At 45.2% G+C, this 24475-nt stretch overlaps 2 protein-coding genes across 4 annotated transcripts; both read left to right on the top strand.

Annotated features, from left to right (window-relative positions):
* Positions 1-214: 214 nt before the first annotated feature.
* LOC311133580 (protein BTG1) lies at positions 215-1794 on the top strand. 2 transcript variants are annotated; one of them, XM_084167089.1, is made up of 3 exons: positions 215-381; positions 549-685; positions 1142-1794. In XM_084167089.1, exons 2-3 carry the CDS (start codon positions 568-570, stop codon positions 1534-1536), a joined length of 513 nt encoding a protein of 170 aa, XP_084023215.1. In that variant the 5' UTR covers positions 215-381; positions 549-567; the 3' UTR covers positions 1537-1794. The 2 variants fall into 2 exon arrangements, with proteins under 2 accessions (XP_084023215.1, XP_084023216.1); XM_084167090.1 differs by having other exon boundaries at positions 230-381; positions 549-765.
* A 2969-nt stretch (positions 1795-4763) lies between these two features.
* ippk (inositol 1,3,4,5,6-pentakisphosphate 2-kinase) lies at positions 4764-22437 on the top strand. Of its 2 annotated transcripts, none has more exons than XM_084167248.1 (14): positions 4764-4997; positions 5445-5504; positions 6169-6264; positions 6495-6561; positions 11626-11747; positions 13245-13334; positions 13959-14017; positions 14187-14259; positions 15414-15542; positions 18398-18530; positions 19413-19554; positions 21042-21144; positions 21365-21444; positions 21585-22437. In XM_084167248.1, exons 1-14 carry the CDS (start codon positions 4917-4919, stop codon positions 21823-21825), a joined length of 1476 nt encoding a protein of 491 aa, XP_084023374.1. In that variant the 5' UTR covers positions 4764-4916; the 3' UTR covers positions 21826-22437. The 2 variants fall into 2 exon arrangements, with proteins under 2 accessions (XP_084023374.1, XP_084023375.1); XM_084167249.1 differs by having other exon boundaries at positions 21045-21144.
* The last annotated feature ends 2038 nt before the right edge of the window (positions 22438-24475 follow it).

A 24475-nucleotide genomic window follows, 5' to 3' on the forward strand; every position in this document is an offset into this window, starting at 1 on the left:
GGTACATAGCAGATCATGAATACATCGACCAAATGTTTTAATATGGGTGAATATTGTGGTGATATCATTATGGCATTATTCTGTGTAGTAAATGATTGAGAAAAAACATTTCTATAAATTCTCCAGTTTTACAAAATGAGCGGAAATCTTTCTTTATGACGTCATAGGTGATGTGTGACAGGATTGGTTGGCTGGGTTTGTGGTCCTCTAGAATGTTTACCAGCTGAGCAGAAAAAGAAGCAGCTGTGTAGTGAGCGCGAAAGAGATTGCACTGAAATACGTTTTTTCCACGTAATCTACATTTTCCCCTTTTCAAAATCTCGCAGTCCTATTTGCAAGAAGAAGAAGCGATCCAGTAACTTTTTCCTGATTGTAGACCAGGTTTGTTGTTTTTGCTCGTAATTTATGTTAATAATTGCAACAAAGAGAGACGTGTCGGTGGTTATAACATTGTTATTACCTAGGTTGTTCTTTCCGTTACAATCTTGGTCTAAATGTAGCCTATACGTTGGTTGTGAACTAATGTTCTCCCTTGGTTGACTCTATAGCTGATGATACGGATATAAAATGAAAACTGAAGTATCCACTGCAGCGAATTTCATCTCCAGATTACTGAAAACAACTGGACTGCTATCCCAGGAGCAACTTCAGCATTTCAGCCATTCCCTCGAAAAATCTCTGGGAGGTAAAATGGATGGGGAATATGTCTGTTCATGCATAGCGTAGCCTATAAAATCACCAGACAAGTATGCATTCAATCACATGGTCAGTAACACTGTCTTCTTTTTTCTTATGCAGATCAAGTAGTAGTTTAGGGCTACAGGCTATGTATGAACATTAGGCTGTCACTTAGCTAGCTACCTGTAGGACAGACAACGTAGACACCAGGATAGGCCATAATAATCATTGTGTGGATTGCTTTGTTTTGTCATTTCTGGGGATATTCTTGCTGTTAAAATCTTCAATGGTGATTGATGTCTGAGTAGCAGACGTGTCATTCATTGACACACACACAATGACGAAACATGAAGGACAGAGAACAAAAATGTCTATTATTATCAGGGTAAAGAACTGCATTTTTGAACGGCCAATCCTTTTCTATACGTCAATTCTGACATGACTTTGTAATTTCTCTTTGCAGATCACTACAAGCACCACTGGTTCCCTAACGCTCCCTGCCGGGGCTCAGCTTACAGATGCATCAGAATCAATGAGAACCACAAGATGGACCCGGTGATCGGGGAGGCCGCCGGCACCATTGGACTGACCAGAGAACAGCTCTTCTCCCTTCTGCCCAGCGAGCTCACCATGTGGGTGGACCCGTACGAGGTGTCATACAGGATCGGAGAGGACGGCTCCATCTGCGTCCTCTATGAATCTGAGCCATCATCATCATCATCATCATCTACAGCCTCTAACCAGAGCCAAGGGGACAGCAACAACAGAGCAGGCAGTTGCAAAGGTGAACTGAGAGTGGGGATGGGGAGGTCCAAAAAGCCCAAGTCCTTCACCATGATAAGGATCTCCAGCAGCTAAATGTTTACCTGCCCCACCCTCCTGGACACTTGGACCTAGGTTACACACATATTGGTTAGAATAATTGTTCATTTCTTTCTTTCTTTTTTAATATTAAAAAACATGTTTACTACTTTGAAGATCAACTTGTTCACCTTTATGGATATTGATACTACATGGGTCTATTTTGAGATAGATTATTGACAGAAGATTAATTTTTAACGTATGTTCTTGATGTTGCTAATTTATACACAGTATATTAAACACACTGCATTTGAATGGAATGTCATAGGCTAATGATTTTGTCAAACATCATATTATTTGATTATGTCTGCATCTCCAAATGGTCAGCAGTGTGACTTTGAAAAGGGAGGGTCCGGGAGGCTCAGAAGGCAATATTTCAAAAAATATAAACAACCATAAAGACGCAAAAAGTTGTGTCTGATATTATATTGATAATACAGAACACATATGTACATTTTAGTCATTTTAGCAGACGCTCTTATCCAGAGCGACTTACAGTTAGAGTGCATACATTATTATAAAAATTAAAAAAAATCATACCCCCCGTGGGAATCGAACCCACATCCCTGGCATTGCAAACGCCACGCTCTACCAACTGAGTTACATCCCTGCCGGCCATTCCCTCCCCTACCCTGGACGACGCTGGGCCAATTGTGCCTTATGTCAGTGGTTCCCAACCAGGGGTACTAGGACCCCTGGGGGTACTCAGTCTATCCACAGGGTGTACTTGAGAAGACTCATGAGACCATAGACCTACTGGTAAAATGCACATGAAGGGGGTACTTCAGGGTTACTCCGGGCAGAGCCAAATTCAGTTAGTGGTACAGTAATGGAAAAAGGTTGGGAACCACTGGTGTACACTCCACTAACACATGGATCATCTACCGAACAGGTTGGGAACCACTGCCTTATGTTATGGAGATCTTTTACATATTTTGAACTTTCAAGTGAGGTAAAACATCTCTAAAAGGTCGTTTTGAAATATATTTTAATAAAGTTATGCTGTGGAATAACCGTTTTTTAACTTAAGAATTAGAATAAGTCGATATAAAGTGAAATCAAAATAAGAACGGTGAGTCAGATACACTATATATACACAACAGTCTGTGGACACCCCGTTGCTGACAGGTGTATAAAATCGAGCACACAGCCATGCGATCTCCATAGACAAAAACTGGCAGTAGAATGGCCTTACTGAAGAGCTCAGTGACTTTCAACGTGGCACCGTCATAGGATGCCACCTTTCCAACAAGTCAGTTTGTCAAATCTCTGCCCTGCTAGAGCTGCCCCGGGTCAACTGTAAGTGCTGTTATTGTGAAATGGAAACTTCTAGGAGCAACAACGGCTCAGCCGCGAAGTGGTAGGCCACACAAGCTCACAGAACGGGACCGCAGAGAGCTGAAGCGCGTAGAGGGTAAAAATAGTCTGTCCTCGGTTGCAACACTCACTACGGAGTTCCAAACTGCCTCTGGATGCAACGTCAGGACAATAACTGTTCGTCGGGAGCTTCATTAAATGGATTTCCATGGCCGAGCAGTCGCACACAAGCCTAAGATCACCATGCGCAATGCCAAGCGTCGGCTCCATTGGACAAATCTGGGTTTGGCGGATGCCAGGAAAACGCTACCTGCCCCAATGCATAGAGCCAACTGTGAAGTTTGGTGGAGGAGGAATAATGGTCTGGGGCTGTTTTTCATGGTTCGGGCCCCTTAGTTCCAGTGAAGGGAAATCTTAATGCTACAGCATACAATGACATTCTAGACGATTCTGTGCTTCCAACTTCGTGGCAACAGTTTGGGGAAAGCCCTTTCCTGTTTCAGCACGACAAAGCCCCCGTGCACAAAGCGAGGTCCATACAGAAATGGTTTGTTGCGTTCGGTGTGGAAGAACTTGACTGGCCTGCATCAAGCCCTGACCTCAACCCCATCGAACACCTTTGGGATGAATTGGAACGCCGACTGCGAGCCAGGACGAATCGCCCAACATCAGTGCCCGACCTCAATAATGCTCTTGTGGCTGAATGGTGAATGGAAGCAAGTCCCCCGCAGCAATGTTCCAACATCTAGTGGAAAGCCTTCCCAGAAGAGTGGAGGCTGTTATAGCAGCAAAGGGGGGGGGGACCAACGCCATACTAACGCCCATGATTTTGGAATGAGATGTTCGACGAGCAGGTGTCCACATACTTTTGGTCATGTAGTGAATCTTAGATCACAGGAAAATTATCTTGGGGTCATTAGAATAACAGGTGTGATTGGCAAAAAGTGGCGTGTCTGGCTGAAGTATCCAATGAAAATCGCATCTACAAACATCTGGCCAATACGATGAGAGTGGGCGGGACATCCTCCAGAAAAGGGGAGTGGGGAAACAGAAGAGCCATTGTCCGTTCTTTTGAGTTTTGAAGTTGAGTCTTTGCCTGAGAAAGTGAGGTTAGGATATATAAGTTATCCAGTGCGAGCATGTGTGCCAAATACCTTAAGATGTTACAGGTGTCAAACTTATGAGCATGTGGCAGCAGTGGGTAGGAGGGAGATTCCAAGGTGTGAGAAGTGTGCAGAAGGGCATGAGACTAAGGAGTGTGAAGCAGTAGGGAAAGTAGTGGTATGTGCTAATTGTAGGGGTGGCCATGGGGCTGGGGATCAGACATGTCCCGTGCGAGAGAAGCAGGTTGAGGTTTCCAGGGTAAGAGTAGAGAAGAAGTTGTCATATGCGGAGGCAGTGAAGAAAGTAGAGGAAGATGGGTCAAGGGGGAGGGATCCTGAGAGGAGTGGTGGGAGTAGTAGAGATGTACCAGTACAGAGGGATAAACCAAAAAGTGATATATGGTTCAGCAAGATTGGATTTTTAGCGTTTATAGCAATGGTTATTAATGGTACTGCAGGGATGGAACGCAAATCGAAGAAAATTGAGGTTGTGGTGGCAGCTGCAGAGAGAAATTTGGGTGTGCGAGACTTGACAGCAGAAGAGTTACAGGGAGTGTTCAGTGGTGGTGTCCCATCAATTCAGGTTGAGGGCATGAGGTAGGAGTGAGTGTATTTAAACAGTGGAGAAGGGTGGGGTTCATTATTAGTTGTAGTGTTGAAGGTGTGAGTGTAATGTTAGATGGTAGGATATTTGTTTGCTTTGGTTTATTTTTCAAGGAAAGGTAAGGAAGTTGAACTCCAGTCTAGTAGGTGGCGGTAATGCAACAAAATGGATGCCAACCGCCGTTAAACCTCATTGAAAAAGAAGAAGATCCTCCAGAAAGCAGTAGAAGCGGTCATTTGGTGTCAGTAGATATAATTATTTGTTTTAGCTTCAGAACTTGTGTGTTTGCCTGGCAAAGTTGCTGGAGTTAATAGTTATAGAGATTATTTTTGCCTATAACGTACAGTTCTGTTATGGAACTGGACAAAATGGACGAGAACGACTGGAAATACCACGGAGAGGGCAACAAAAGCCTAGTGGTTTCTAATGTCCAGGTGAGTTAGCAAACGTTAGGTCTGTAGCAACAATCTTGGTAGCTAACATATGCTACTAGCTAACATTAGCTAACTGGTCAGGTTGTCTGGCGCCGGCCACGTTTGTAAAAGCGGAACAGTGGAAAGTAAAATATTGTTTATTTTACTTGTCACAAGATAGTTTGCCTAGGAGTCATCTGATTATTGTGGTCTTTTTTCCACACAAGTTGCTAGCTAGCAAGCGTCGTAGCTAACGTTAGCTAAACTTAGCTGCCTGTTTTTGGTCCCTTGGAAATCAAACTAGCAATGAATATACGGTAGCAAGCTAGCTAGCTAACTTTAACCTTGCGGAGTTATCACATGGGTTAGAGCAAATAACTCTCACTCTCCCGTATTTATATTTAGGTACCTTTTTAAAAAATGATTCCCCATGCTGATGTGTTTTATTAACCCTCCTCTCCTATCTAGCACGCCAGAGTCCTTCGGCTCCTGAAGTATTCTACAGAAGATGCCGAAAACTCGCATAAGGTTAGAAAATCCTATCCAGCAAAATATGTGTCTCATCAGTTTACTAATTATTTAATAACAATTACAACCATAACCTGTCAGATCATGTTTTGTAACACATTTTTGTTAATCAGCACTTGTGAGAGTCAGGCAAGGCGGGGTAGGGTGACATTGCCCCAGATTCTGATCCTGGGTCCGTTTTGTATTTTCCCCACTAAAGGTTAGGGTTGTGGAAGGGGAAGCTGATCCTAGATCCTTACTTGTGTAAGGTCCTCAAAGGTCCAGTTTAGGTTTAATGGCAGGCTCTGTCGTAGACGGCCGTGACCGGGAGACCCATGGGCCGGCGCACAATTGGCCCAGCGTCGTCCAGGGTAGGGGAGGGAATGGCCGGCAGGGATGTAGCTCAGTTGGTAGAGCATGGCGTTTGCAATGCCAGGGTTGTGGGTTCGATTCCCACGGGGGGCCAGTATGAAAAATCAAAAAAATAATGTATGCACTCACTAACTGTAAGTTGCTCTGGATAAGAGCGTCTGCTAAATGGAAGAAAAAAAAGTGACCGCTTGTATCAACCAAGCAAGTGAAGGCACAAACACAAGTATGCATCATGGATAGCTCTGAAAATGAACACTCCAGGGTTGAACACAGAAACCTAATTTCTCTTGATGATCTGTTTCTTCTCTTCCAGACAACAGAACAAGCTTTCCGACACATACAGAACATAGTTGACTATAGTCTAAATGTCATGAAGCCACTGCTGGGGGAGAAATTTGTCCACGACGGAGTAAGACTTCTTCTGTGCTAATAGCATGGTGCCTTTCCCCCAATATCTTAAATGATTTATGTAGTTATGAGATTAACTGTTTGGTTAAAAGACAGTTCTTTGCCACATGGAACTAATAAAGTAATCAAATACAGTTAAAAGGTTATGGGCAGTTCTTATATTCCCTGATATAGCTTTGTATGATAGTATATGATATAGATAAATCAATCAATACATTGTTGTTTGTGTAGGAGGCTGTGAAGCTCCCGTTAGACTTTGTCCGACAGCTGTCGTTGAAGGTCCAGCAGGAAAGGCCAGGTACGTGTTGTCTTTTACTTATTGTCAGGGTTTGGCATCTTCAGGTTTTCATGAAATATGACACCACATTTCCTCGTGTTGTGGAATATATCAGCAGACTAAGCTGTGGGACGTGTGTGGACTTGTCGTCTGTGTGTGTGGACTTGTCGTCTGTGTGTGGACTTGTCGTCTGTGTGTGGACTTGTCGTCTGTGTGTGGACTTGTCGTGTGTGTGTGGACTTGTCGTCTGTGTGTGGACTTGTCATCTGTGTGTGGACTTGTCGTCTGTGGACTTGTCGTGTGTGTGTGTGGACTTGTCGTGTGTGTGGACTTGTCGTGTGTGTGGACTTGTCGTGTGTGTGGACTTGTCGTCTGTGTGTGGACTTGTCGTGTGTGTGTGTGGACTTGTCGTGTGTGTCTGTGTGTGGACTTGTCGTGTGTGTGTGTGGACTTGTCGTGTGTGGACTTGTCGTGTGTGTGTGTGTGGACTTGTCGTGTGTGTGTGGACTTGTCGTCGTGTGTGACCTCTTATACACAATATTAGGCCCAGCCTTTGGAACTTTGGTTTTCCTAGATACGGCTACTATATTGTGATCACTACATCCAATGGATTTGGATACTGCTTTCAAACAAATCTATGCAACATTAGTAAAGATGATTTAATTCCTGTACAGTTTAACTACCCTGGTAGGTCGACTGATAACCTGAACCAGGTTGCAGGCACTGGTTACAGTTTGAAGCTTTCTCTTGAGTGGGCAGCTTGATGAAAGCCAGTCAATATTCAAATCAACCAGAAAGTATACCTCTCTATTGATATCACATACATTATTAAGGATTTCACACATGTTATCCAGATACTGACTGTTAGCACTTGGTGGTCTATAGCAGCTTCCCACCAGAATGGGCTTTAGGTGAGGCAGGTGAACCTGTAGCCATATTACTTCAACAGTATTTAACATGAGATCCTCTCTAATCTTTACAGGAATGTGGTTCTGAATATAAACAGCAACACCTCCACCATTGGCATTACTGTCTTGTCTGTAAATGTTATAACCTTGTATTGCTACCACTGTATAATCAAAGGTATTATCTAAGTGAGTTTCAGAGATAGTCAGAATATGAATGTCATCTGTTACTAGCAAGTTATTGATTTCATGAACCTTGTTTCTTAAGCTACATATGTTAACGTGGGCTATATTTTGAGCACTTTTCTTCTGGGATGCTTACTTGTTTTTATGGCTTTACTGGGAAGCTTAGCAGCAGTAGATGTGGTCATGTTCTTTATGTTAGTGCAGGGTGAGCTGCACACAGTGGACTTCCTCTTCAGGCACACCGGCTCAGTTCTAACAGTATAAATCTGGTTCTTAGGCACATGATTACTGCATCCAATAGCTGCAGGATCAGCAGAGGCATTCAGGGCAGTTAGAGGGACCTTAATTAGGTTACCCACATTGTGTCTGCCAACGCCCCTGATGTAATGTACATTTGCTGGAGCATTTTGACAACTCTGAGTCACAGTGGTAGGGATTAGCTGAGCTGGGCTTGGGTCATTGATAAGTCATTGTCACAATGCAGGCTTATAATGCTGTGAAAGGATCCAGGAACCAAAATTATTTGTGTGGACATGTCGTGTGTGTGTGTGTGGACTTGTCGTGTGTGTGTGTGTGTGGACTTGTCGTGTGTGTGTGGACTTGTCGTCGTGTGTGACCTCTTATACACAATATTAGGCCCAGCCTTTGGAACTTTGGTTTTCCTAGATACGGCTACTATATTGTGATCGCTACATCCAATGGATTTGGATACTGCTTTCAAACAAATCTATGCAACATTAGTAAAGATGATTTAATTCCTGTACAGTTTGTAACTACCCTGGTAGGTCGACTGATAACCTGAACCAGGTTGCAGGCACTGGTTACAGTTTGAAGCTTTCTCTTGAGTGGGCAGCTTGATGAAAGCCAGTCAATATTCAAATCACCCAGAAAGTATACCTCTCTATTGATAAATACATTATTAAGCATTTCACACATGTTATCCAGATACTGACTGTTAGCACTTGGTGGTCTATAGCAGCTTCCCACCAGAATGGGCTTTAGGTGAGGCAGATGAACCTGTAGCCATATTACTTCAACAGCATTTAACATGAGATCCTCTCTAATCTTTACAGGAATGTGGTTCTGAATATAAACAGCAACACCTCCACCATTGGCATTACTGTCTTGTCTGTAAATGTTATAACCTTGTATTGCTACCACTGTATAATCAAAGGTATTATCTAAGTGAGTTTCAGAGATAGTCAGAATATGAATGTCATCTGTTACTAGCAAGTTATTGATTTCATGAACCTTGTTTCTTAAGCTACATATGTTAACGTGGGCTATATTTTGAGCACTTTTCTTCTGGGATGCTTACTTGTTTTTATGGCTTTACTGGGAAGCTTAGCAGCAGTAGATGTGGTCATGTTCTTTATGTTAGTACAGGATGAGCTGCACACAGTGGCCTTCCTCCTCGGGCACACCAGCTCAGTGCTAACAGTATAAATCTGGTTCTTGGGCACATGATTACTGCATCCAATAGCTGCAGGATCAGCAGAGGCATTCAGGGCAGTTAGAGGGACCTTAATTAGGTTACCCACATTGTGTCTGCCAACGCCCCTGATGTAATGTACATTTGCTGGAGCATTTTGACAACTCTGCGTCACAATGGTAGGGAACAAAATTAGGTTACCCACATTGTGTCTACCGACGTCCCTGGTGTAATGTACATTTGCTGGAGCATTTTGACAACTCTGCGTCACAATGGTAGGGAACAAAATTAGGTTACCCACATTGTGTCTGCCAACGCCCCTGATGTAATGTACATTTGCTGGAGCATTTTGACAACTCTGCGTCACAATGGTAGGGAACAAAATTAGGTTACCCACATTGTGTCTACCGACGTCCCTGGTGTAATGTACATTTGCTGGAGCATTTTGACAACTCTGCGTCACAATGGTAGGGAACTAAATTAGGTTACCCACATTGTGTCTACCGACGTCCCTGGTGTAATGTACATTTGCTGGAGCATTTTGACAACTCTGCGTCACAATGGTAGGGAACAAAATTAGGTTACCCACATTGTGTCTACCGACGTCCCTGGTGTAATGTACATTTGCTGGAGCATTTTGACAACTCTGCGTCACAATGGTAGGGATTAGCTGAGCTGGGCTTGGGTCATTGATAAGTCATTGTCACAATGCAGGTTTATAATGCTGTGAAAGGATCCAGGAACCAAAATTATTTGTGTGGACATGTCGTGTGTGTGTGTGTGGACTTGTTGTGTGTGTGTGTGGACTTGTCGTGTGTGTGTGTGTGGACTTGTCGTCTGTGTGTGGACTTGTCTTGTGTGTGTGGACTTGTCGTCGTGTTTGACCTCTTATACACAATATTAGGCCCAGCCTTTGGAACTTTGGTTTTCCTAGATACGGCTACTATATTGTGATCACTACATCCAATGGATTTGGATACTGCTTTCAAACAAATCTATGCAACATTAGTAAAGATGATTTAATTCCTGTGCTGTTTGTAACTACCCTGGTAGGTCGACTGATAACCTGAACCAGGTTGCAGGCACTGGTTACAGTTTGAAGCTTTCTCTTGAGTGGGCAGCTTGATGAAAGCCAGTCAATATTCAAATCAACCAGAAAGTATACCTCTCTATTGATATCACATACATTATTAAGGATTTCACACATGTTATCCAGATACTGACTGTTAGCTCTTGGTGGTCTATAGCAGCTTCCCACCAGAATGGGCTTTAGGTGAGGCAGATGAACCTGTAGCCATATTACTTCAACAGTATTTAACATGAGATCCTCTCTAATCTTTACAGGAATGTGGTTCTGAATATAAACAGCAGCACCTCCACCATTGGCATTACTGTCTTGTCTGTAAATGTTATAACCTTGTATTACTACCACTGTATAATCAAAGGTATTATCTAAGTGAGTTTCAGAGATAGTCAGAATATGAATGTCATCTGTTACTGAGCAAGTTATTGATTTCATGAACCTTGTTTCTTAAGCTACATATGTTAACGTGGGCTATATTTTGAGCACTTTTCTTCTGGGATGCTTACTTGTTTTTATGGCTTTACTGGGAAGCTTAGCAGCAGTAGATGTGGTCATGTTCTTTATGTTAGTGCAGGGTGAGCTGCACACAGTGGACTTCCTCTTCAGGCACACCAGCTCAGTGCTAACAGTATAAATCTGGTTCTTGGGCACATGATTGCTCCATCCAATAGCTGTAGGATCAGCAGAGGCATTCAGGGCAGTTAGAGGGACCTAAATTAGGTTACCCACATTGTGTCTGCCAACGCCCCTGATGTAATGTGCATTTGCTGGAGCATTTTGACAACTCTGAGTCACAATGGTAGGGATTAGCTGAGCTGGGCTTGGGTCATTGATAAGTCATTGTCACAATGCAGGCTTATAATGCTGTGAAAGGATCCAGGAACCAAAATTATTTGTGTGGACATGTTGTGTGTGTGTGGACTTGTCGTGCGTGTGTGTGTGGACTTGTGTGCGTCAAATTAGTCGTGACAGAATGCTATCTATAGGTAATGGCATCTACAGTCTATGTGTCTTGTCAGAACCTAAATGGAACTCAAATGCTTTAGATCTATTTCATAATTATGAGGAAAGGACTGCCTCCTTTATGAATGTATAGTTAAAACCTACACATCGAGGGCCAGTTTCCTAGACACAGATGATCCTAGTCAGGGATTACAGTGGTCCCCTGTAGCTCAGTTGGTAGAGCATGGCGCTTGCAACGCCAGGGTTGTGGGTTCGTTTCCCTCGGGGGGGGGGGCAGTATGAAAATGTATGCACTCACTAACTGTAAGTCGCTCTGGATAAGAGCGTCTGCTAAATGACTAAAATGTAAATGTAAATGGATTAAAAAGCATTCTCAAAGGAGATTCTCTATTGAAAGAGCTTCTTAGTCCAAGGCCAGGCTAACGTGTCTAGGAAAACGGCTGAAATGTCTGTGACTAAATTGTCATGAATGTGTTATAACAACTCCTCTGTCTGTGTGTTCTATGTCATGGCAGAGTCTCGCTGTGATAAAGTGATGGATACGTTTAGTGGATGTGCCTTGTGTCTGCCGAACCTCACCCAGCTCTCCTGCTGCTGCAGCAGAGAACACAGACCTCCTCTCTGTATAGAGATTAAGGTACAGTCTCAGTCCTCTCTGTATAGAGATTAAGGTACAGTCTCAGTCCTCTCTGTATAGAGATTAAGGTACAGTCTCAGTCCTCTCTGTATAGAGATTAAGGTACAGTCTCAGTCCTCTCTGTATAGAGATTAAGGTACAGTCTCAGTCCTCTCTGTATAGAGATTAAGGTACAGTCTCAGTCCTCTCTGTATAGAGATTAAGGTACAGTCTCAGTCCTCTCTGTATAGACATTAAGGTACAGTCTCAGTCCTCTCTGTATAGAGATTAAGGTACAGTCTCAGTCCTCTCTGTATAGAGATTAAGGTACAGTCTCAGTCCTCTCTGTATAGAGATTAAGGTACAGTCTCAGTCCTCTCTGTATAGAGATTAAGGTACAGTCTCAGTCCTCTCTGCATAGAGATTAAGGTACAGTATCAGTCCTCTCTGCATAGAGATTAAGGTACAGTCTCAGTCCTCTCTGTATAGAGATTAAGGTACAGTCCTCTCCTCTCTGTATTGAGATTAAGGTACAGTCTCAGTCCTCTCCTCTCTGTATAGAGGTTAAGGTACAGTCTCAGTCCTCTCCTCTCTGTATAGAGATGAAGGTCTCAGTCTTCTCTGTATAGAGATTAAGGTTCAGTCCTCTCCTCTCTGTATAGAGATTAAGGTACAGTCTCAGTCCTCTCTGTATAGAGATTAAGGTATAGTCACAGTCCTCTCTGTATAGAGATTAAGGTATAGTCGCAGTCCTCTCCTCTCTGTATAGAGATTAAGGTATAGTCGCAGTCCTCTCCTCTCTGTATAGAGATTAAGGTACAGTCTCAGTCCTCTCCTCTCTGTATAAAGATTAAGGTACAGTCTCAGTCCTCTCCTCTCTGTATAGATATTAAGGTACAGTCTCAGTCCTCTCTGTATAGAGATTAAGGTACAGTCTCAGTCCTCTCTGTATAGAGATTAAGGTACAGTCTCAGTCCTCTCTGTATAGAGATTAAGGTACAGTCTCAGTCCTCTCTGTATAGAGATTAAGGTACAGTCTCAGTCCTCTCTGTATAGAGATTAAGGTACAGTCTATGGACCCTGGTAAAAAGTAGCACACTATATAGGGAATAGGGTGCCATTTGGGACAGTCTCAGTGGAGCGACAGTTTAGAACAGTAGGAAGCTACTGCTCAGTACAACTGGTTCTCAAATCAATTTACATTCCTGGTTAAACAATTATTAAATAAACAGATTATATAAACTTGACAGAGTATTTCAATATACAAATACACACAGTCAAAAGACAAATGTGATGAAACTCCTGTATTATAATGAAAAGGTTAGGGCCTGGGTTACTGAAATCAGTATTAAGGGAAGGCTGAGTCAGAGATGACATGGGCTTGGACTTCATGGGTTTGGAAGTCACGTGATAAGAAAGGGATACGTGTGGTTAGCTAAAAAGAGGCGTTTGTTGGAATCAGTTCATCAAATCAACTCATCCACAGTGACTCACTTCTGGTCCTCTTGTGTTTTTCAGCCCAAATGTGGCTTTCTCCCGTCCTCCAGACACGTCACGAAGGAAATTAAAAGCAAGGTGTGCCGGTTCTGTATGCATCAACATTTTAAGGTGAGTTGACAGTGTTTTGGGAATGACACTGGAATAACCTGTTGTACTACATTAGTTTGATGACCTTGAGGGTTCTTCACTGAGAAATGACGTGTACGTTTAAAAAAAAAGACAAGATGGCACATACCCGCTTCTTTTGACTACACCGAAGAATAGACTGGGGCTTAGGAAATCTACCAGGAGCCAGGCATTTGTTGTTGTGAAAGTTGAATGTTATGATCAGTATCTGCCCCCTTCTAAGGCACTGCATCGCAGTGCTGCACTGTGCCACTAGAGATCCTGGTTCGAATCCAGGCTCTGTCGTAGCCGGCCGCGACCGGGAGACCCCATGGGGCGGCGCACAATTGGCCCAGCGTCGTCCAGGGGAGGGGAGGGAATGGCCGGCAGGGATGTAGCTCAGTTGGTAGAGCATGGTGTTTGCAACGCCAGGGTTGTGGGTTCGATTCCCACGGGGGGGCCAGTATGAAAAAAAAAAAAAAAAAAAATGTATGCACTCACTAACTGTAAGTCGCTCTGGATAAGAGCGTCTGCTAAATGACGTAAATGTAAATGGTGGTGGGACTGGATAACTTCACCTGGTGGGGACTGACGGACTGACTTGTGGTCTTCTCTCTAACGCAACAGTTAGCCAATGGAAAGTGGAAACGGCTGAGCCGGTACTGTCCCTTGGACCTGTTCTCAGGGTAAGTAAGATTTAGAATTCACCCTCCCAGTTATCTTGTGGTACACATGGCGTCTACAACCACGTTCAGAGTAGAGCTTGGTGCTCTTTCATACAACCAGTTTGTATATGATTCCACAGCATGTGAAAAAATATGCATATATACTCAGCCTGAATCTCTCTCTGCTTAGGAACAAACAGAGAATGTGCCTAGCCATCAAGCACTTGATAGAGGAACCTCAAAACAACTTTAAAATCTTCAAGGTATGTATCTCTGCGGTATACTTGTTGCACCACACTGCAACAAAAGTCCTCTCGCTGTATTACGGAATGTTTTGTATTAGTTCACTCTCCAAGAATAACTCTGATGTCCGTCTCTATCCAGGGTGGAGAGTGGATCTACAGCGGTTAGGGTTAAATCTGTCCGTCTCCATCCAGGGTGGATCTACAGCGGTTAGGGTTAAATCTGTCCGTCTCCATCCAGGGTGGATCTACAGCGGTTAGTGTTAAATCTGTCTGTCTCCATCCAGGGTGGATCTACAGCTGTTAGGGTTAAATCTGTCCGTCTCCATCCAGGGTGGAGAGTGGATCTACAGCGTTTAGGGTTAAATCTGTCTGTCTCTATCTAGGGTGGAGAGTGGATCTACAGCGGTTAGTGTTAAATCTGTCCGTCTCCATCCAGGGTGGATCTACAGCGTTTAGGGTTAAATCTGTCCGTCTCCATCCAGGGTGGATCTACAGCGGTTAGGGTTAAATCTGTCCGTCTCCATCCAGGGTGGATCTACAGCGGTTAGGGTTAAATCTGTCCGTCTCCATCCAGGGTGGATCTACAGCGGTTAGGGTTAAATCTGTCCGTCTCCATCCAGGGTGGATCTACAGCGGTTAGGGTTAAATCTGTCCGTCTCCATCCAGGGTGGATCTACAGCGGTTAGGGTTAAATCTGTCTGTCTCCATCCAGGGTGGATCTACAGCTGTTAGGGTTAAATCTGTCTGTCTCCATCCAGGGTGGATCTACAGCTGTTAGGGTTAAATCTGTCTGTCTCTATCCAGGGTGGATCTACAGCGGTTAGGGTTAAATCTGTCCGTCTCTATCCAGGGTGGATCTACAGCTGTTAGGGTTAAATCTGTCCGTCTCCATCCAGGGTGGATCTACAGCGGTTAGGGTTAAATCTGTCTGTCTCCATCCAGGGTGGATCTACAGCTGTTAGGGTTAAATCTGTCCGTCTCCATCCAGGGTGGATCTACAGCTGTTAGGGTTAAATCTGTCCGTCTCCATCCAGGGTGGATCTACAGCGGTTAGGGTTAAATCTGTCCGTCTCCATCCAGGGTGGATCTACAGCGGTTAGGGTTAAATCTGTCTGTCTCCATCCAGGGTGGATCTACAGCGGTTAGGGTTAAATCTGTCTGTCTCCATCCAGGGTGGAGAGTGTATCTACAGCTGTAAGGATGATGCAGACGTGTTACAGGACCTAGATGAATTGGCTCAGCATCTACGGCCGTACTTCCTTCCTAGTGGCAGCCTTATCAACGGACACCAGTCCAGTAAGGTTGGTATCCGTGTCTATAGTGTGATTCCCAACTGGCACCCTGTACCCTGTATAATGCACTACCTTTGACCAAAGCCCATAGTCTCCTCTAACTCAACTCTGGACCTCCAAGCCAGTTCAACTGCGCTTTTCTTCCTTGTTCCCCTCTAATCAGGGACTGATTTAGACCTGAGACACCAGGTGGGTGGGCTCGTAGGGTCAGAGTTGACCCCTGGAATAGGGTACCATTTGGGTAGGGGTGTCCCCGACCAAAAATACATCTTGGTCGACCCGAGAGTAGTATTTTCTTCGTTGGTAGAAATTTTGAAACATGTATTTTTCCATAAGTGTCTTTTTAATAAAATCAACTGTATGTACTGAGCTTGTCTGATGCTTTAAGCACATTGTTTGATTTAAATAATTAAGACACACAAATTACTTGAGGGAGCAAGAGATCAAGATAGCTTAACCAAAAAAAGAAAAACAACCTGTTTCTGACCCTCTTCCCCCCCGCTGCTGATTCTGCCGTGACGCTCCTAAAGTTGCCGGTAATAGGTTACACCAGGGGTCGGCAACCTTTTCCGTTTGGAGTGCCAATTTATCCTACCGATCTGCGTGCCAGTTATGATTTTCATATGCACATTTTGGTGGAACAGTCTATCTCAATCATTGTCATGTTAACCTAAATTCGATCTATATCTAAATGAAAATGATACAAATCTAAAAGTAACTTCTATTGCCATGGGAACCAACACTTTACATGTGGCGTTTATATTTTTGTTCAGTGCATGTAAAAATAGCCTACATAAATCCAACAAATAAAAACATTGCAGCCTGCAGGTAGAAAATATCCTAATGATAATGAATATCCTATAAAATCACATTGGCTACGCATGGCCTGTCTGCAACGAACTTGGAAACATTGTATCGACTGTGTCCATCCAGCCCAAAACTTCCAACATTGTATAAAATATTCTGGGTCCTCAGTTTCCTGTGCCAGTGAGCTCTGGACAGACACAGCTGGAGACTATTTGTGCAAGGGATAAGAAGTAATCAAATCAAATGTTATTTGTCACTTTTGCCCGAATACAACAGGTGTAGACCTTACCGTGAAATGCTTACTTTCAAGCCCTTAACCAACAATGCAGCTTTAAGGAAAAGATTTACTAAATATGGCCTTATACAGCTCGTTGAGTGCGGTCTTAGTGCCAGCATCGGTTTGTGGTGGTAAATAGACAGCTAGGAATAATATAGATGAAAACTCTCTTGGTAAATAGTGTGGTCTACAGCTTATCATGAGATACTCTACCTCAGGCGAACAAAACCTAGACTTCCTTAATATTTGTTTTCGCGCACCAGATGTTATTGACAAATAGCCACAGACCACCACCCCTTGTCTTACCAGAGGCAGCTGTTCTGTCTTGCCGATGCATGGAAAAATCAGCCAACTGTATGTCGTTCAGCCACAACTTGGTGAAACATAAGATAGTTAATGTTCCGTTGGTAGGATAGTCTAATATAAGATATTATAGTTAATGTCCCGTTGGGAGGATAGTCTCGAACGGAGCTCATCCAGTTTATTCTCCAATGATTTTACGTTGGCCAATAGGACGGATGGTAGAGGCGGGTTACCCACTCGCCTCTACCATCCGTCATTCTTCATGCGAATGACGGGGGTTTGGGCCTGGTCTGGTATCTGGAGTAAATCCTTCGCGTCCGACTCGTTAAAGAAAAAATGTTTGTCCAGTTCGAAGTGAGTAATCGCTGTTCTGATATCCAGCGCGAATCAGACCGGTGCCTGCGTGTGCCATGAACAAAAATAATCTATTTGTGACTGCTCCACTAAAAAATATGTCTACCTACAGCCTATCGACCAAACAATTAAATGGGATCAGACCTACATTTGGGACACATCCAGTTTCTCTTTCTGTTTTCATCTGCTTTAATGGCCCAGTGCAGCCAGAGGACGAGCCTCCCCTCAGTGCCTGCTTCCTTCTAGGGAGTTTTTCCTGGTCACTGCTTCTGCTTGCTCTTTGGGGTCTAGGCAGGGTTACTGTAAAGCTCTTTGGGGTCTAGGCAGGGTTACTGTAAAGCTCTTTGGCATCTAGGCAGGGTTACTGTAAAGCTCTTTGGGGTCTAGGCAGGGTTACTGTAAAGCTCTTTGGGGTCTAGGCCGGGTTACTGTAAAGCTCTTTGGGGTCTAGGCCGGGTTACTGTAAAGCTCTTTGGGGTCTAGGCAGGGTTACTGTAAAGCTCTTTGGGGTCTAGGCAGGGTTACTGTAAAGCTCTTTGGGGTCTAGGCAGGGTTACTGTAAAGCTCTTTGGGGTCTAGGCCGGGTTACTGTAAAGCTCTTTGGGGTCTAGGCCGGGTTACTGTAAAGCTCTTTGGGGTCTAGGCCGGGTTACTGTAAAGCTCTTTGGGGTCTAGGCAGGGTTACTGTAAAGCTATTTGGGGTCTAGGCCGGGTTACTGTAAAGCTCTTTGGGGTCTAGGCAGGGTTACTGTAAAGCTCTTTGGGGTCTAGGCAGGGTTACTGTAAAGCTCTTTGGGGTCTAGGCCGGGTTACTGTAAAGCTCTTTGGGGTCTAGGCCGGGTTACTGTAAAGCTCTTTGGGGTCTAGGCAGGGTTACTGTAAAGCTCTTTGGGGTCTAGGCCGGGTTACTGTAAAGCTCTTTGACAACTGCTGATATAAAAAGGGGTTCTGACTTAGGGTGTGTCTCAAATGGCACCCTATTCCCTATATAGGGCACTACTTTTGACCAGAGCCCTATGAGCCTGGTCAAAATTAGTGCACTACATAGGGAATAGGGTGCCATTTGAGACAAAGCCTAAATGTCCTGTCCTCCTTTCCTGTAACTCTGTGTTTTAAACCCCAGGTGGTTCTGAACGAGTTGATCCAGGTGATCGTGAGCGCCCTGTTGAGCTCCTGGGAGCCCAGGAAGGCGCAGCTGTCTGAGGGCAGAGTGAGGTGTGAGGCCAGCCTCCTACACCGGGACCTGCTACGCAACAGTGAGAGACGGGGAACCTTGGCATGGAGAATTATAAAGGCTCATGCATGCTTATAACAAGTTATAAAGCATTATACCGAATGTATTACCAAAATATACTGAACAAAAAATATAAACGCAACAGGCAACAATGTCAAAGATTTGATTGAGTTATAATTAATAAGGAAATCAGTCAATTTAAATACATTCATTAGGCCCTAATCTATGGATTCCACATGACTGGGAATACAGATATGCACAGATACCTTTTAAAAAAAGTGTTCGTTGTCTGTAGTTTATACCTGCCCATACCATAACCCCACCGCCACCATGGGGCACTCTGTTCACAACGTTGACATCAGCAAACCGCTCGCCCACACGACGCCATACACCTGGTCTGAGGTTGTGAGGCTGGTTGGACGTACTGCCAAATTCTCTAAAACTACATTGGAGGAGGATTATGGTAGAGAAATTAACATTAAATTATCTGGCAACAGCTCTGGTGGACATTCCTGCAGTCAGCATGCCAATTGCATTGTGTTGTGTGACAAAACTGGTGCACCTGTGTAATGATCACGCTGTTTAATCAGCTTGTTGATATGCCACACCTGTCAAGTGGATGGATTATCTTGGCAGAGGAGAAATGCTCACTAACAGAGATATATTAAAACATTTGAGAGAAATAAGCTTTTTGTGTGTATGGACAATGTCTGGGATATTTTATTTCAGCTCATGAAACATGGGACCCAACACTTTACATGTTGCGTTTATATTTTTGTTCAGTGTAGTTTGATGCTTTCATAAGAATAACTAAAGCCAACATGCAAACATACCTTTTAAAGCATTTACATTTTATATATTTTAAATCTTATCAACTTCAAAACATTTTTTTTTGTTCTTCCAGGTCCAGGTAACCACTGCCTACCCAAAGATTGTGTCCTGGACAAAATCCTGGGGACTCAGATGCTGGATAGCTTAGACATCGAGGGGTTAAACCCCCTGTTCAAACGAGTAGAGCAGCATCTACAGGACTTTCCCAAAGAGAGGTGAGAGACACAGTTTCAGTTTTGAATAACTACTAATGTGAAGTCGTTTGCCATGTAATAACCTAGGTATACCACTAGATGGCAGGTGCACACTTCAAGTCAAATCGTAGTCCTTGTAACGTACACTTCTGATTTGATATTACTGGTTGTCTCTCGTTCCAATATTATGGGTATTAATATGGAGTTGGTCCCCCCCTTTGCTGCTATAACAGCCTCCACTCTTCTGGGAAGGCTTTCCACTAGATGTTGGAACATTGCTGCGGGGACTTTACATTTACATTTTAGTCATTTAGCAGATGCTCTTATCCAGAGCGACTTACAGTTAGTGAGTGCATACATTTTTCATACTGGCCCCGTCGTGGGAATCGAACCCACAACCCTGGCGTTGCAAGCGCCACGCTCTACCAACTGAGCTACACAGGGCCTGCCTTGCTTCCATTCAGCCGCAAGAGCATTAGTGAGGTGGGGCACTGATGTTGGGTGATTAGGCCTGGCTCGCAGTCGGCGTTCCAATTCATGCCAAAGGTGTTCGATGGGGTTGAGATCAGGGCTCTGTGCAGGCCAATCAAGTTCTTCCACACCGATCTTGACAAACCATTTCTGTATAGTGGGTGTTGCAACCGAGGACAGACGATTTTTACGCACTTCTGCACTCGGCGGTCCCGTTCTGTGAGCTTGTGTGGCCTATCACTTTGCAGCTGAGCCGTTGTTGCTCCTAGACGTTTCCACTTCACAATAACAGCATTTACAGTTGACCAGGGCAGGTCTAGCAGAGCAGAAAATTTGGCGAACTGACTTGTTGGAAAGGTGGCATCCTATGATGGTGCCACGTTGAAAGTCACTGAGCTCTTCAGTAAGGTCATTCTACTGCCAGTGTTTGTCTATGGAGATTGCATGGCTGTGTGCTCGATTATATACACCTGTCAGCAACGGGTGTGGCTGAAATAGCCGAATCCACTAATTTGAAGGGGTGCCCACATACTGCTGTATATCTAGTATGTATCATTAATTTAACCCCCTGGAGTCGATGTCCGCGGCCCCGCGGAAATCTAATTAGCATAATAAAAAAAATCCCTACAATTTAAGCTAGAGATGTTTTTTTGCATGGGCTGCGTCTCAATCCACCACATCCTGTTATGTCGGCCTTCCGCATCTGAGGTGAAAGGTGGCCGAGCTACAGTGGTGTTTGTCAGACCATGAGACATCCCAAAAACCGACCCGCTCACAAATGTCTGTAGCGTCCGAACGGTTTCTTTTCAGTTTGATAAAATTCAATGAATTTAAGGTTTTATTGAATCTAAATTGATGCATCATATGATACAAAAAAAAATACCGGCTGTACTTCCAAAGTTCTATATCCTAAACTTTATTGCGGATTCGCAAAACATTTTGGGACTGTATCAACAGTGGACTAATGAAACAAATACCTAAATATTAGTTTTTCGGGTGGAACTTTTCTTAAGATTGACTGTCCCTCCTTCCTCCAGAAGCAGTCTCCAGATAGACGGGCCGTACAGCCAGAGCTTCCTGGAGAAGGTCCAGAACTGTCCAACCGAAGACGACGGCTCTGTCGAGTACGCCGTCGGAAAGGTGAATCTCTTCTTTCTAACCGATGTGACATAACCATGCAACTCTGTAAACCTGTATGCAAAACCTGCATTATCATAAATATACATTCTGTTGCTTAGGGCTTTAGTGCTTGTTTGTTTCCCCCATTGAAATGCACGGACAGGATGTAGCCTCTGTCTAACAAAGTGGCTTAGGGCTTTTTTTTCAAGCTTATTTGTCTAATATGGCTGCTTCCCATCAGGTCCACCAGTACAGAGTTGCCATGACAGCCAAGGACTGCTCTATCATGATCACCATAGCAACCTGCGGGGAGGACGACGGGTGAGGACCTTGTTGAATTCTACCTAGTTGTCCTATTCTTACCCACCATGCCACTTCTGCGCTAAATTCCACTCCTTGTACTGTTAGCACTAACAGACTGGTTCCCAGGCTAACCAGTCACTACTATATGCTGCCAACAGGTTGGACCAGAGCCTGGAGATCCAGCCTACGAAACCTCGCTTCACCTACTCCGTGTCCATCCTAGACTTGGACCCTAAACCCTACGAGAGCATCCCTCACCAGAGCAGACTGGACTCCAAGATAGTCAGCCACTACCTGAGGAGCCCCCTGCCCAACAACCAGGAACTAGCCAATCAGAGCCTCTTCCTGGGCCGGGACAGAGACGGAGAGGACTGTACTCTGGTGTTCCATCCTGTATAACCACTCCCTCTGCTGCTAGGCGTTCCGCTGGTTGTTACCAACACCCTCCCTCCACTAACCCATCCTACTACCCCCAGACCGAACGCTGCTGTGGGACTGATGGAGCAAAGATTGAATTAACTGAAACATATCCTTTTGTCTTTTTTTTTTTTTTAGCTTAAAAAACTAAAAGATATGCCATATTATATAACCTGAATTTAGGGAACGGTGGGCTGAGATGAAGAGGGGTGTTTTAAAGGCGTTGATTATGGATGTGTCCCTAATGGCACCCTATTCCCTATTGAGGGCCCTGGTCAAAAGTAGTGCACTATATAGGGAACAGGGTGCCATTTGGGAAGCGGCCTTTGTGGTGGCACATATGACCCTGGGGGCTGGTCTTCGGAAGCTTGTGCCAGGAAGTGACGTCTCAACGGTGTGAGGCTCTTGAGAGAACCAGGCATGCATCAAGTCTTTCCTTGGATCCCCTGATTTCTGGCCTACTCTCCCCCAGCCTCCCGTCCTCTCTCCCCCAGCCTCAGTCCTCTCTCTCCCCCAGCCTCAGTCCTCTCTCTCCCCCAGCCTCCGTCTTCTCTCTCCCCCAGTCTCTCTCCCCCAGCCTCAGTCCTCTCTCTCCCCCAGCCTCCGTCTTCTCTCTCCCCCAGTCTCTCTCCCCCAGCCTCCGTCTTCTCTCTCCCCCAGCCTCCGTCTTCTCTCTCCCCCAGTCTCTCTCCCCCAGCCTCAGTCCTCTCTCTCCCCCAGCCTCCGTCTTCTCTCTCCCCCAGTCTCTCTCCCCCAGCCTCAGTCCTCTCTCTCCCCCAGCCTCCGTCTTCTCTCTCCCCCAGTCTCTCTCCCCCAGCCTCCGTCTTCTCTCTCCCCCAGCCTCCGTCCTCTCTCTCCCCCAGCCTCCGTCCTCTCTCTCCCCCAGCCTCCGTCCTCTCTCTCCCCCAGCCTCCGTCCTCTCTCTCCCCCAGCCTCCGTCCTCTCTCTCCCCCAGCCTCCGTCTTCTCTCTCCCCCAGCCTCCGTCTTCTCTCCCCCCCAGCCTCCGTCTTCTCTCTCCCCCAGCCTCCCGTCATCTCACTCCCCCAGCCTCTCTCTTCTCTCTCCCCCAGCCTCCCGTCATCTCTCCCCCAGCCTCCGTCTCAACACGTCAGAGGCAAGGGAGGAGGAGAGCATTGGAGAAGATTCAACATAATAATAATATTAATAATATGCCATTTAGCAGACGCTTTTATCCAAAGCGACTTAGTCATGCGTGCATACATTTTTTTTTGTGTATGGGTGGTCCCATCCTAGGAACTTCTTCCCCAATGCTCTCCTCCTCATGGCCCTCTGACAAGGAAGCGAGGAGAGGTCGTGGGACTAAAGTTCTGCTGCTACCTACAGCAGGCTAACGGCTAACAGAACCAGGGCTGGTCGTGTTTTCATTCACATGCCAAAAGTTACTTGTGGTGTGTTTTAGCACATTGCCTTTCAGAAGTGTTTGGTGTGTGTTATGGCTGGAGGTCGGAACAAAAACTGTTCCCTATGTAGCCCGCAGGGCTCTGGTCAAAAGTGGTGCACTATTTCACTCTACTCCAGTGAGGGGCTAGTATCTGAAGGGTCTCTACTCCAGTGAGGGGCTAGTCTCTGAAGGGTCTCTACTCCAGTGAGGGGCTAGTATCTAAAGGGTCTCTACTCCAGTGAGGGGCTAGTATCTAAAGGGTCTCTACTCCAGTGAGGGGCTAGTATCTGAAGGGTCTCTACTCCAGTGAGGGGCTAGTATCTAAAGGGTCTCTACTCCAGTGAGGGGCTAGTATCTGAAGGGTCTCTACTCCAGTGAGGGGCTAGTATCTAAAGGGTCTCTACTCCAGTGAGGGGCTAGTATCTGAAGGGTCTCTACTCCAGTGAGGGGCTAGTATCTAAAGGGTCTCTACTCCAGTGAGGGGCTAGTATCTGAAGGGTCTCTACTCCAGTGAGGGGCTAGTATCTGAAGGGTCTCTACTCCAGTGAGGGGCTAGTATCTGAAGGGTCTCTACTCCAGTGAGGGGCTAGTATCTAAAGGGTCTCTACTCCAGTGAGGGGCTAGTATCTAAAGGGTCTCTACTCCAGTGAGGGGCTAGTATCTGAAGGGTCTCTACTCCAGTGAGGGGCTAGTATCTGAAGGGTCTCTACTCCAGTGAGGGGCTAGTATCTAAAGGGTCTCTACTCCAGTGAGGGGCTAGTATCTGAAGGGTCTCTACTCCAGTGAGGGGCTAGTATCTGAAGGGTCTCTACTCCAGTGAGGGGCTAGTATCTAAAGGGTCTCTACTCCAGTGAGGGGCTAGTATCTAAAGGGTCTCTACTCCAGTGAGGGGCTAGTATCTAAAGGGTCTCTACTCCAGTGAGGGGCTAGTATCTAAAGGGTCTCTACTCCAGTGAGGGGCTAGTATCTGAAGGGTCTCTACTCCAGTGAGGGGCTAGTATCTGAAGGGTCTCTACTCCAGTGAGGGGCTAGTCTCTAAAGGGTCTCTACTCCAGTGAGGGGCTAGTATCTGAAGGGTCTCTACTCCAGTGAGGGGCTAGTATCTGAAGGGTCTCTACTCCAGTGAGGGGCTAGTATCTAAAGGGTCTCTACTCCAGTGAGGGGCTAGTATCTGAAGGGTCTCTACTCCAGTGAGGGGCTAGTCTCTGAAGGGTCTCTACTCCAGTGAG

This window comes from Coregonus lavaretus (genome assembly GCF_964263955.1).
Source record: "Coregonus lavaretus genome assembly, chromosome: 8".
NCBI lineage: Eukaryota > Metazoa > Chordata > Actinopteri > Salmoniformes > Salmonidae > Coregonus > Coregonus lavaretus.